Consider the following 15632-nt stretch of genomic DNA (forward strand, 5'->3'; position numbering starts at 1 on the left):
TTTATTTTAACTGTAAGGTTATTTGAAAAATATATACAACACATTAAATGCAGTGTGTTCCAGTAGGTAGTCTAACAGTCATTCAGCATGAATGAGTATTCCAAGAAATGAAGATTGAGGGTAGTTACCGGTACTGTGTACAAAATTTTCAGTACCCCAATTATTTGTTCTAATCCAAGCGTGCTCATCTCTCTTCATCCGATAGAAAACTGTCATTGAAGCAGACGTCAACGAGCCTGAATCTATCTCTTTTTCCCCGGTGGTTGTTACGACTTCGTCTTCAACTACTAACTCTGTTACAATATAATGGACGTTTACAGTAGCTACTGTCCATGAAAACATGTAAATTCCATTCTGGGGAGCAACAAATACTCCATCGTTTTTGTTGTAATGATCTCCTTCGTTAATGATTACAGTCTCGAATACAATTGTAGAATGTTTATTCAGAGTGAAAGCTCTCTTTACAATAACTGCATAAAATAAAACTGGTGGTTTCTTCCCTAAAACATAAATCAAGTAAATTATCATTGAAAAATGTTTATCCTGACATGTATCTTCAAAATGTACAAATTCCGAAGCAATCAAGAGCTTATCTTATTATTTTTTACTTATTAGTATATATCATACAAGTACATTGCAGAGCTGGAATTCACTAGGTGGGCAACTGTTGACAGAAGTGTGGCAAAAATGCTTACCCGACACCACAGTAGGACAAACGGATATTATATTGTTAATCCCAATGCGTCAAATTTAAATATCTAACATAATACTTTATCTTGAAAGTGTTTAAAGCACAGTCCTGATTCAGAAAACCAAAAGAGTCGACACTCTAGCCTTTTTCCACAATTTGTAAATTTGCAATTAAATGTGTTCCACAAATTGCCAGAAATCTGACCTCACGCACTTTAAACAGCACATTGAAGTCGTATTCCAAATCTGATAAAATCATTAAAACTGAAACTTGACATTAATAAAAAAAAAAAAAAAAAAATAAGCACCGATATGTGCATATCTTATTAGAATCTGATCTCATACACTTTAACCACCACATTGAAGTCGTATGCAAAATCTTATAAAATCATTTAAACTCAAACCTGACATTAATAAAAAAAAAAATGAAAAAAAAGTAAAACCAGCATAGGTTTATGGAATACACTTAAACATTTTAAATGTATCAAAGCAAACAAGTGAATAAAGAACAAAAATTCAGTTGAACAGTACTGTAGTACTACAATATCCCAATACTTTCCTATTTTCTAATTAAATACAATACAGATGTAAGCTGTCACAAAACGATAATTTTAGCATTATGTTAACCTACATAGGCAAGAACATGATGCATTATACTAGATAAAGATGTGATGTGTCAATAAAACATAACCCAACAACAAAAGACACCGATGCATATATGATATATTTTCTTAGCATATTGATAATCTGTATTGCTAAATACATGTAGATCAGCAAACTTGTTTTTAATTTCAAGTTGAATTAAGCAAATACATGTCAAGTACGTTTGAACAATGCAAATAATTGAAAATCGTTTCCTTGTGCAGTTTCGCATTTTATGGTGCTTAATGAATTGTTTAATCAGTTAAATTGAAAATTGAATGTTTTAAGGATTACAGATGCTGTTATGCTGTAGAGCTTAACTTAATCAAAGAAATAAATTAAAATTAACTACTCACGTTTAACCTCTAGAGCTTCAATAAATCTTTCTATCCTCTCAATTCGACTTTCTAGCGTTCCTTCGTTGATATAGGTTACATTCTGAATAGACTTACAAAAAGTTACATGTCCCATAATACAAATCAAAACGAGGATTATACACTTCATTGTACAAATTGTTCTAAAATTAACTATCATCCGCTATTTTCAACTTTTCTTTAAGTGTTGTGCTAAACATCAACGTATATAAATGCAGTTGGTATAAATTAACTGATTAAAGTTATATGCGTCTTCTAAATTACAAAACTTTGTAAACACTTCAAAACAACTTTTTTCTGAAAATACTTACCATTTAATTTAGCTGTTTTGGCACTTTAACGTGCAGATATATTTGTAATGCATAACAGACTAAAATCCTAAGACAGTTTGGAGAAACTGATAGGTAAATAACTTTCATGTGAATGACTTCTTTAGCATATCTTTTAAACATGTACTTGTAATAACGTAAACACAATGATTCAGCGTACAGATTAAGCCGACTTTAAATATTGAATCGACAATTGTAAGAAGAAAATAGCCATCAAAATCATACGAAACAATAAAATGTCAATTTAAACGCCTATGTCTCCTATTTCTGATATAAACCTTCGTCAAATAAGACTGAGACCAAAAATTTGAAAAAAGACAATCACTTATAAAATTAACGATTACTGATATCACATACAAACAACGAATGATTCAGATAGCCCAAACTTGTATGTTCCTTACGTCGTAACTACAATCCCCTTCCCTTTCATGAATGTGACCTACCGAATTAGACTATTTACCGGATTTGTAATCACATAAGCATCACGACGGGTGCCACATGTGGAGCAGGATCTGCTTACCCTTCCGGAGCACCTGAGATCACCCCTAGTTTTTGGTGGGATTCGTGTTGTTTATTCTTTAGTTTTCTATGTTGTGTCATGTGTACTATTGTTTTTCTGTTTGTCTTTTTCATTTTTAGCCATGGCGTTGTCAGGTTTTTTTTAGATTTATGAGTTTGACTGTCCCATTGGTATCTTTCGTCCCTCTTTTTGTATCAGCACACAATATGATTAGATTTAACAAATTTTACGTGTGCACATACTGGATCAACTTTTGCCTTTTTACATAAAATATGTTTTCTGCACACAAAAAAATGAAACAAAATCATACAATTAAAATACTACACAGTTCAGATTTGCAATTGAATAGTTTATAAAATGATAACAAATAAATTTATAAATCTAAAATGTATATTTTATTTATTACAATACCAATGCAACGGCTGTAAGTGGCAGTGCACTATCACGTGGTACTGGTGTCTGAAGAACTGAAAATTAACTTTGATGTTCTATAATAATGCAAGCTCAACTGTAACACAGATTTTTTAAGAACATCGACGTTTCCTGACGTCAAGAAGACAATTGGTAACACAAATTTAGGCTAAAAGACCTTACATGGGTAACAACAACACAAATACATCTTGTAAAATATTATTTTATCTATAAAAGATCATAAAATCAAAGCTTATTTCAGTTGTACGCATTTATGACAGTATTAGGGGATTTCTAAATGTCCCAAAACGGAAGGTTGTATTTAAACAACTGCATGTATGCTCGATTTTCTAATGTTCCTGGAAATGTAATATTGTATATACCTACAATTTAGATTATAATGCAACACCGTTTGTAACATTCAATTTGATTGGAAAGGTCACCGATTTTCATTGTATCAATGTCAAAGAGACAACAACCCGACCAAAGAACAAATAACAGATGGGTTTTCAATGCAGCGAGAAAATCCCGCACTCGGAGGTGGGTCATAGCTGGCCCCTAAATAAACTGTGTATACAAATTAGTTCAGGGAAAATTGACATCATACCAAACGCCGAAATATATAAATGAACTAAAGTTATAAATCACACAATATGTCTATTCCATAGTTCAACCTCCAAATATCACCTTGTCTAAAATGTTTATAATCAGATATACAAATCGTCTTTTCTTATATGTATTATTATGTGATGATAAATATACATATGTTAACAAATTACCAGTTCCCATGTATACAATGAACGCAATCGGATCATTATGTGATAAAACGAACAACGCAGTCAAGTTAAATGGTCTTAAATGATCGCACAGTCGGAGTTAATTATTGTTTCGCAAGTAATAATTGGTCACAGCAAACATAAAAGCTAAACTAAATTATCTTGTCACGCAAAAAAATAATTTAGACCAAGATTGAAACATGGAATACCATACAATCAAGACATGCATTATCTGTAGAACTAGAATTCCTCATTCAAACTGTGCAATTATAGTTGTCCAAAAATAGTCATTGTCATTTACCTAATAGGAAATAACAAAATAGTCAAAAATTCAAATTCAATGCCAAAATTGGGAAATCTTTTTTTGACAGTTGTTTTATTTTCCATGAGATCCAATTACTTTGCTTTTGAGAAGACATATTTGATTCTAAGTGGAGTCTAAAGTACAAATCTTGTGTTTCAGCCATCATGTAAATCAATGTGAATTATGTCAATAAATTCTAAATATTTTGTTGAATGTTCATTATGAATTATGATATTATGAAAAATTCAAACTTTCGTAAATATATTTTATTAAACAGCACAAAATGGTTTGTATTATACTTTTGATAAATATATGTAGGAATTGCAATTGATTTCGCTTGCAAAAAATGATTAAGGGAGTAGGGTAATTAACAGTCTTTATCTAAACGTTATTTGGTCTTCTTCATGATGTTGACAATTTCTTTTAGAATCATAAAATGATAAACATGGATCGGAGTTATTTTTCTTTTTCACATGTACGATGAAAAGTAAATAATAAAATCAACGGTACCAATTTTGTTGCACCAGATGCGCATTTCGACAATACATGTCTCTTCAGTGATGCTCGTGGCCAAAATATTTGAAATCCAAAGCATATATAAAAGATGAAGAGCTATAATCCAAAAGGTCCAAAAAGTATAGACAAATTCGTGAAAGGAATCAGAGCTTTGCATGAGGGAGATACATTCCTTAATTTATAATAATTTCTAATATTTTGTAACAGCAAATTTTAATAAAATGATAGTTCTTTCTTTTAAATTTCATGTGGTACAACTTGTATGTCTTTAAGTACAGACGGTACAGGTAGAGGCATATAGTATGTGAATAATCTAGACATCATTTATTGTTTTTCTGTTATTCAGTTAATGTATTGATTGGCTCAATAATAAAAAAAGCTAATTTGGTATACTAACAGGTTGTGTTTCCGTCTCAATGATATAATTGCACGATTCCATGTCACTGTCGTTTATATAAATGATTCTTATATTTTGATGAACTAAATATGATGGTGAGAACTCTATGGTTAATATGACTTCCCCTGTTTCAAAGATAATCATAAGATGACACTGTTGAATTAAAAAGTGGCATTAAACTAATAACTAATACCGATTTGCTTGTAAGTTCTAATTTTCATTTATTTAGTTTTATCAAGACTGCTTCACTGCGGTATAAAAGTAGAAAATGTATTAAATGTGAGATCCTTTTCAACAGATGATCGGATTTGATAAAAGAAAGGTTTTCGTACCAAAAAAGGACAACCACTTCGAAAGCAACGTCAACGCTACCAGGGGCCTTTTTACTTCCTATAGCTATATATTGGTATATAAAATTAAGAAGATCTGGTATATAATTAAGAAGATGTGCCATTGGAACAACTCTCTTACATACATTTATGTGACGGAATTAAACATGTTTACGGGCTACTTACACTCTTCCTTTGCCACTGACGCAACAGAACAACATTAGAACAAACTAGTATAAGCACCTCAAAACATGTACAATACGTTGAACTCTTCATCTCAAACAAAGTGGAGCCACTGGACAACTAAATCCAATCAAATTCAATGCCACTAGATGTTATGCAAGTAAAAAAAACAAGCTTCAAATCTCTGTCTAGGCATATTAAGTTGTGGCGTATCTTTAGTTTAACCAGTTAGATGTTCATTTGTGTGTATGATCCAACACGTCTGTTCGTATCCCGGTTCTTGGACTATGTTAAAATTATTTCCTAGTCAATAAGTGACAACGTTAATGTAAACTGACACTCGCATATCAATCTATGTCGATTCGAATTCTTGTTATTTGTTGATTAATTCAATTCTTGGCTTCTAAATTGCGTTTTGATACACATCCACAGAAATTAATCTCTAGCTGTATTGAAACAGATTACAGCTGACGAATTCTATTGTCAACACTACCAAAGCTCAATTTATTTCTTCGCGAGAGAAATGACCGATTTGATAACACAGACGAAGAGATAATTGTTTTAATTGATCAAAGTGCTGGACGAAGGCAAATGACGATCGATCGATTTTTGCTGATGCTGTATCAAAATGTGTCCTGTTATGTTTTCCAAAGAAGAAGATAGATTAATTAAAAATCATGATACCGGAATATCAATTATTCAATTATTTCGTCTTCCTCATTAAACAAAAAGCTTTAATCGAACACGAAAGCATGTGAAAATAAAATCCTTGATATATATGTTATATGCCTTCAGTGTTTTCTTAAAATAATAAATTGTTGAAAGGATAAACTGCAGTTAAAACTAATCGTCAATGAAAACAAGGTGTATAATGAAATATGCGCATGGATTTGTATATATTATCTTGATATGTAATATGGATTTTTAATCATTGTTAAAGGCCGTACGATGAGAGGCTAACTTCTACGTGGTTTGATAACTTATAGGATTGCCAGTAAGACAACTTCAAACCTTTGTCTTATTTCTATATTTCGTTAAAACAGATAGCTATATCAAACATATGAAAAAAAATCGCGGAAAGGAAACTAATTCACAAGCCTTAACGGCACCAGTTAAATGACACTTCCCCTTTTGATTTTTCAATCGGCTATTAAATTCAAAAAACAAATCATACTGTTTTTTGTGATGTTCAGAAGCAGTTTCCACACGCTTATCTTCCCTTATAAATAATTGACTGCGTATGCAAGTCTTTAAATCAAATTCAAATTCTACGTAAAAGTGAGAAAATCAATCATAAAAAACTCAAAAAGACAGCAAAACAACGAGGCAAGTAATAAAAAGGCATGCATATAGGGGTCAAGATACCGTAATAATCTTTTCATATTTGTGACAGTGACAAGGCGATGATGGTATCTTTAATATTCAAGGTATAAGGTACAGGTATTTGATGTACCTATCAACAAATGTAAATATGTTAATAAAATTTAGTTTTAAGAAGAACAAAAATGTTTTAATACTTATGAGCTGATCTCTTGAATAAAGGACATCTATCTGTAAGGTTCTATGTCACTTGACACCACATCTTCCTTTTTCATATTTACTATAGTCTACTCTACTTTAACACTCTACAAAAAGGTGTATGACAAATTTATAAGGTCTCAAGTTGAATGTATTTTTTTAAATATCAACTGCCAAATGATACTGCATGCAAATATACGTTTGAAGTGCCAATAGCATTCCAACAACATTCAACACTGAGGTAACCTTATATTCAAAACTTATTTGTAACTGTTGCCCAGTGTAAATTTCCAAAGCATAAATGCACACTACAGTAGAAAATGGAGAACAATTTGAAAATTTTAATTACGAAGAGAGACGAATTATGTAAATATTCATTGCTTCTTATATTACTGCTAATACCAAGAAATAGAAATTGATAACAGATTTATTCAAACCTATTACCTCTGAAGAAACGCGATATTTTTGTCGCCATCAAAAGTCAATTCATCTTCTTCGTATGTGGAATACGATTAATATATTCTACTAGAATTTCCCTAAATACTAATCAATAATCATCAAAAATCTTCTTAACCGTCATTTGTGGTCAAAAACAAAGTGCCCGCTACTCAATTGGGTGTGGACTTTTCAGCTTTGTATTCGGGCGGTATAACATACTTTCCATTTGCTCATGATTTTCCAACGATTGTCTGGAAAAAATATCTATCAATTTGTACATACTTCGTCCTTAAATAAGGTAAAATTCAGACCCACATTTTTACATTCTAAATCATTGATAACTTATTATTTGTATTACCGATTATATCATGAAGTATACTTGATAAATGAATCCCGCCGAGTTAGCTGCATCAGTGGTATATTTGTATATTTTCATTTAAACGTATTGGTATTGCTGTAATGAATGGAAGACCGGTGCGGTTATGTTCAATATCTCAGTTCCAAGTAGAAATTAATTACAGTTGGGACTTGAAAATCACAAGTTTCAAATGAGAATTTCCTCTACCGGTCTTTTGTAACCCCGCTGAAGTACGTCCATTATTCATTTTTCATTATTCAAAATTCAATAATGATTAATGAAATAGTTAACTGTTCACTATTCAATGTAAAGTTCTGAATAATGAATGATGAAATAGTTTATATTCCATTATTCAAGTTGAAGCGGTGAATAGTGAAATAAAATTTAAAAAAATTGACTGACACTATAGCTATATCCCGTCTTTTTGAATTCGTCATTTTGTTGTAATCTAAAAATTATTGAAATTAATATCAGAAAAACAACAACGTTCTTTTGTACATTCCAGCAAAACCACATTTATACATGTATACATGAATGTACGGTATACGACGTTAGGACGTGGTAATGTACAAGTATAATGTCATGACTTCAGTTACTTGATAAATATATTTTTTCTTAAATTGCAGCGTGCTCATGTACCGTTCTGTGCATAAATTGTAATGTTTTCTAAAGAATTTACATTTTCTAAACTCTGTTATGAACGGAATAATAATTTAATAAGATATTCTTTGCTAAAAAGCTTCATTCATATATGGATATTTCATTAAGCAATATACAATGTATAAAACAAAATGTAATTTGCATTGATGGATTGTACTTTTAGTAATATTTCAGAGCTTGACCGCCGGTTACTTATTCCTTTATTGAACATTTGACAGTCTGATCAGTTAGTATATTTTCTAAATGAGTGATGACAGACCAGTGGCACATATTGCGTTCCAAGTATAATAATTGCCATCGTCTGTGCTCTAAGAATTAATTATTAAAATACTTTATGCTCAGATTAATGTCAATAGATAATAGAATATATTCTGGTGTGAACGTGATATCGAATGTCAGCAGTCTATTGTAACGGAATTAGTCTGATATGTTACGTCATCGGACAAAATGTGCTAAAATAGTATATGAAATTTCGGATTATTAACCTTTCTTGTAAGTTTTCGATGTTTGTACTATACATTTACAACAAAATTATCTATATCGTGAACTTGTTTTGTCAGTCAAAGCTTTATCTGTAGAGGAATTAAAAGACAATGATAAATCTTTTCATTTGTAATTTTTAAGTGCATGTCAAGGCTTTTGTCTAATTTATGAAAATAATTTGCAATATTTATTTCTAACAGATGATAAAGATATCAGAAAATTACAATATATCCGAAGTTGTCATTGCTTAATTTTTAAGTATGTTATCCAAATTTCGTACTTCTGGCATGTCCTTACTCATGTTACTCTGTTCAAGTATATTTGTTAATATATTGATAATAGGTCTAAAGTATTAACGTAATTGTACAATATTTTCTAATATAGATCTAAAATAGAATTATATTAACATAATTATCTTAGTAATAAGTATTTTTTTCAGTTGTATTAGTTGTTCTGTTAACTCTTTCCTTTGAAAACTAGATTTAATTTTGACTATATTTAAAAGCTACAATTTGATTTTTCATCAGGAATATGTCGGGCTCTCATTTCAAAGATATGTATTTGATTTGTTTTAAATCAAAAAGTCTATATCAATTGCAGTGTAGAAGTGTGAAGTGTGTTCCATACGGCCACTTCATTTTAAAACAACATATATAGTACAGAATCTAAATCACTCAATTCAGGGAACCAGGGAAATCGACAGATACTCTTTACCTGCAATAATATTGAAATTGGAAATGGGGAATGTGTCAAAGAGACAACTACCCGACCAAAGAGCAGAAATATATGCATAAACATGAATGTATTCAGTAGAGTGTGTCCAATAAATATATCACGACAAAACCTTTATTAATGCCAGATGAATTACAATACTAGATAAGAACAATAATACCAAAATTGACATAGAAAAGTGTATGGATTAAAAGCAATATAACAATGAAAATAAATTTCAGTATGTAAATTGCAATTTCAATACATTTTACTCTCGATTTCACAAACTGTTTTATTAGTTAAGGACATTCAGCTTTTTTTGAGTTTGGCAAAGCTCGTAAGGTTATTCATGCAGGGTTTTGACACATCAGAGCTGTAAATTATCAGAACCAATTTGAAAGTCACCATCCGCTCCGTTAGACGTCTCAATCATCTTTTATAGCAAGTTTTTTGTCAATACCTTATAATATATTCTGATTTGTACGTGTCAGTGGTATATTGTCGAAGATTTAATCCGATCTGATAGGAAACACTGCATCATTCTATAATTGACAATCTCTTTGGAAATATGTTTCTGTCATAGCGATCTTGTATCCGATTTATTGAATAATCCATTGGGAGTTACTAGTTTTATTTTGCCAACAAATGTGTTCTTAAATAAAATGAAAATAGGTATAATTTGAATCGATTATTTCATGTTTATCAGGAAATGGTATATCTGGTATCGTAATTTGACTATGTTTCCTGAGTCTATGTGAGAACATTTAAAACATACGTTATTACTTTCAAACAGGATATACCACAATAATTTAAAGATTTTTGTACATGACTTCAGAGTTCTAATTCAAAGTTTTTATTTTTAGATTCTTTTATTCTGAATTTCAAGTAGCGGAATGGATCGTAGATTTTCTTATTCCATATGGATTGTTGTTACCCTGTATTTTGAAAGGATTTATGCTGAACCCGAAAATCGGCTTACTGAAATTGTTATCGCAGGATTATTTCCGACGTCATATGACATAGAGGCCGGAGAAATTGGCCGTGGTGTTAGACCTGCTGTGAAGTTGGCACTGGACATGGTTAATAATAATACCGAAATACTTCCAGGATATGATCTGCAGATGACCTGGAATGATACACAGGTACTTATAAGAAATTACTTCAATTAGAGCTGCAGAAATTAATTTAATTTAAACAAAATGCCACAAAATTTTATGTTATTCCAATTTCACTAGGAACGAGATATATGATTTCAAAACAGTTTATTTGTTAACCCTACTATATTTATATTTCAAGAATTCATCGTCCATTAGTGTCTTGAACTGGAAACATTAAGCAATTGTGTCGCAAAACATTTCTTTAAACATTATATTTATTATAATAAAAAATAAGCTACTGATCATGACTTGATATTTTAATATTTACCAAAATCCGGAAATTTTGTAGACTCAGTCCGTCAAAAAAATCTTTTCAGTTGGCCTATGTTGGAACATGTATTGCAACGCTTTATTTTAAAAACTTGTTAATCTGATTTCGTTTAAATTTCTCATATAGTTATGCGTCAATTTTCTTCAACTTTTGATCTTGAAATGTTATACTTATATGGGGGTCAATAAGGGTTCGTTATGATCTTTCAGGACACCACTTTAATTTTCATAGTTCTACACGTAGTTTGTCACTTTCAATCATAGGGCAAGTTAACTGAGTTGCATCAAAACGGTTCTTCACACCAGTTAACATTTAAATTTAATTCAAACTAGAAAGTCCGTAATCAGATGTCAAAACTAAAAGCTCAAACAAATCAAACGAAATGATAATAGCTGTCATATTCCTGACTTGATAGTTAAAATTTCAAACAATTATACTCTTTCATATCAGTTTTATTCAAACATCATTGTGGACACCTCAAAATTAATCGAAGCGACTTTTAGCGTAAAATTGTTTGGCCATTCTTGTCATTGAAATTTTCATTAAAGTTATGAAATGTAATCAATAGGCTTAATAAATAGAAATAAGGTAAAATCTGTTTTTATTAAAGTCTAACTTGTGCACTAAGTTACAGTATCTGTCTATCAAGATTGCTGGATAGATTGAGTATTCTCTGCAATGTTTAAACTTTATAAAATAAATGATAAGGAATCGCAAAATTTTGCATACCAAATGATCGGTAAAAAACAATAAAACTTCATTGAAGTACAAGTAAAGTCCCTTTTAGGCGGTTTGTATATATAATATATATCACTAGACCACTTTTCAAGAACTTTTCAGTTATTGTTCCAATTTTGCAATCCGCCAAATGAAGTTGAAAGTTGGAGGACCATTTTACACTGTCTAGTGCATTAATTAAACTGCCAAACGATGTTGAACGACCCTTTTATACTGTCTAATGCTAAATATAAACCGCCAAACGAAGTTGAAAGACCCATTTTCACTGTCTTATGCTACCAATATCTATAAACCGACAAACGAAGTTAGAAGACCCTTTTACACAGTCTAATGATATATATAAATCGCCAAATAAAGTTGGTAGACCCTTAACACCATTTAATTTTATATGTAAACAAACAGATGAAGTTGGAAGACCCTTTAAACTGACAAACGAAGTTGAAAGATAATTTACACGGTCTAATGATACAATTATATATAAACCGACAAACGAAGTTTGAGGACCTGTTTACACTGTATAATATATATTAATCGACAAATAAAGTTGGAAGACCCTTTTTCACTATCAAATGGTACATACAATGTATCAACCTACCAACGAAGTGGGAAAACCCTTTTACACTGTCTAGTGCTAAGGTTACTCTCGTTTAAAAGGAAAGTTGACCGTTTTTACAATCGAACAGTGCACTGGTGGCAAATTTCATTTACATAAACTCTGACGACACATTGTATTTTAGTTATATTAAATCTTTTAATGCAGTCACGCAGATAACAGAAGCAAAGCTAATTGTGTTTGCAGTTTCTGTGTTGAAATCAAATTGGATTAATTTCACATAAGACATCAAATGTTACGACACAGAGCGTATTCAAACAGTTAATGCAATTCTGTTTTTAAAATGATACAGTGATTTCAGTATCACGGATAATGAACACTCTTGCTTTGAAATTGTAACAACATGTACCTTCTGTTGTATCAACTTTCTTTTCCTAATAACAAAGAAGCATCAAAGTATATAGTGCAGAATCCCTCATTCAGGATCTAATATTATTGATAAAAGTTATGTTTACTGTTACTATAGCTAATTAAGTCAATCATTAGTAAACAAAAATTAAAATCAAAATCAAAGATCAAATCATTCCATCGTAAATTTTACGGTTATGGAATATCCGTTTTACAGATGATAGCAGATATATTCCCATTATCCTCTGTCAAATTTCCCCGAATGTGATCTACCGAATTAGACTTATAACTGGGTTTATCGTAACATGTTTTATTATACATATATTTGGAATTTAATACACCGGCATACAAGTACGAGGACTAGCTAGCTATAAAACCGGCTTTCATCCTCCATTTCTACATATGAAAATGACTGTTCTAAGTCAGGAATATGACAATTGTTATCCATTCGTTTGATGTGTTTGGGCTTTTGATTTTGCAATTTGATTAAGTACGTTCCGCTTTGAATATCCTCGGAGTTTTGTATTTTTGTTATTTTAATTTTTGATAAATGTCAGGTCTTTAGAATCTTTATTGAATTAGTTCACGATATTTCTCATCTATTGGAGATTGAGACATTGACATATATTGTATAAGGGTTGTTTTACAATTGTGTATTACTATCTGGATGTCTGTTGGTGTTTGTCTTATTGACGTATATCTCACATCTGTTTTTATTCATATCTAACAAGCCATAGAATATAATGACCATTTTATCAAACTGTGTTCATTTTGCTTGTACATTGTACCTAAGATCCGCAATTCGTGTATTCCTTGAGTCTGCACAATCACGACTTGTTACACTGAAAACTTTTGGTTTATTTTTTATAAAACGTTATCGTAAGTTTTTAACCAATTCCTAAACAATTTTTAACTTAAACGAGTGACGTTTTCGTTACTGTGGTTTACTGAAGACTTGATAAAGATGTGTTTCAGAAGCACATATCATTAACATTACTATCGGTAATAGTATTACGTGTAAATATTTAAACAATCTATTTACGATTTTTGAACAGCGGTATACTACTGTTGCCTTTTTTTTTAGCTTTGTAAGTCCTAGTTATGATATCGAAATAATGAATATATACGTCGATAAAGTCAATTTATTCAAAGTAATTACGTTATATGTCTTTGATGGACCGCTCTTTAATGTTTCATTTTGAACTGATATGCATGAGAGAGATACAAAAAATATAAAAACGAGAATACTTATTTCAGGGTTCGAGAATATGTCTTAGTTTTCGTGTCTGATATCTGTAAAAATACTCATTATTGATATCAGGATAAACATTTTGTACGCCGGACGAGCGTTTCGTCTACATCAGAATCGTCAGTGACGCTCGAATTAAAAACGTGCGAATCCCGTTGGTACTATTATAATTCCTCATTTATATTGTATTTCAAATAATGTAGCAGTAATTGTGTTACTCGGCAAATTCACTTTCTGGTTTATTGAATCAACAAGAATTGAAATAGAAATAGAAACACGTCTGGCAGATGTTCATACAGTATTACATCAGAAGTGTAACATTAGCATAGAACTAGATTTATAAGGTTAATGTATCTATAAGATAACTAATATCTGAACAAGATTGATGGACTACCGTCATTATTTTTCAAGAACAAATATAGGGAGAAAATGTAGAATTATAGTAATTGGTTGGAACGACTTCCACTCTTTTGAAAAATATATAAATTGAAGAAATGTATAAAACAATCATTTTTTAGTAGATAAAAAAAGTGTACCAAAACTCTCCCTCTTCTCTTGCCAAGATATGGTAAAATACATATATTGGTACATGTAAGCTCTACCAATCATATCATACGACGATAAAATAAACTGGAAAAACTGCAAGATACTTTGAAATCTAGGAGGATGGCGGACACAAGAATCACTATATCACCGGTTAAGTAAGCATTGATATAAAAATTATGTAATTACGTGCTATTGAGGGCAAACATCGACTTAATTCTTCAACATATTTAAAACAAAATCAAATGATTCAAAACATTTTAGAAATATAAATGAATGACAAAATAATTAGAATACAGAATTCTAATTTATTGTCCTTATACTCAAGCTCGCGACTTATATGGATCAGAATTTTAATCAGATTGAACAAATTGTATGCTGCATTAAATGAGCGATGCAATGTTTTTTTTCAGTGTGACATGGCTAAAGCAACAAAGATATTTTTCGACATGATGCATGAAAATACAACAAAAGTAATGTTATTTGGAGATGCATGTCCTAACGTTACTGGTCCTTTAGCACAAATATCAAAGTGGTGGAATATGTCTCAAGTAAGTAGAAAGATTTATGTTTTGGCACGTGTTGAATGCGTTGATAATTTTGGTTATGTTTGGAACTACATAATTCAAAATACCTGAATTACTTTTTGTTAAATTACAGAAAATTGCATTCTCAAAACATATTACCTTTTGAAAGAAACCGGTATTTTAATATCAAACTGTCAAGTTTATGGGTTTTTTCTTTTTTCCAACTATGTTTATTATCTATGAAATTACATATTCAGGGAAGTTAGAGAACAGACGTTAATATTGATATTTCATCATTTACAGTTGTCATATGCCGACACTGATCCAAAGCTGTCAGACAGATCAACATATTCTAATTTCTTTCGGACAGTTCCAAGCGATAGAGATTTTAACCCCGCCAAAGTGGCATTTCTAAAGCGATATAATTGGACAAGAGTGGCGACCTTATTTCAAGATGCATCGATAGAATCTGACAGATACGGTATTGTACGTTATATTAAAATGAAAGCTAGTTACATTTGACCGTTATTATTGAATTAAAACAGAC

General features: G+C 30.9%; 1 protein-coding gene across 1 annotated transcript in view; it reads left to right on the forward strand.

The window, feature by feature from the left end:
- Positions 1 to 8679: 8679 nt before the first annotated feature.
- Positions 8680 to 15632, forward strand: part of LOC139481324 (gamma-aminobutyric acid type B receptor subunit 2-like) — a 33632-nt gene continuing 26679 nt past the window's right edge. The window contains exons 1-4 of the mRNA XM_071264563.1: positions 8680 to 8937; positions 10503 to 10781; positions 14972 to 15109; positions 15389 to 15571. Of these exons, the coding sequence (XP_071120664.1) occupies positions 10533 to 10781; positions 14972 to 15109; positions 15389 to 15571 (570 nt within the window). The 5' untranslated portion in view covers positions 8680 to 8937; positions 10503 to 10532. The remainder of the gene's footprint in view (positions 8938 to 10502; positions 10782 to 14971; positions 15110 to 15388; positions 15572 to 15632) is intronic.

Source organism: Mytilus edulis, chromosome 7, assembly GCF_963676685.1.
Source record: "Mytilus edulis chromosome 7, xbMytEdul2.2, whole genome shotgun sequence".
NCBI classification, from domain to species: domain Eukaryota; kingdom Metazoa; phylum Mollusca; class Bivalvia; order Mytilida; family Mytilidae; genus Mytilus; species Mytilus edulis.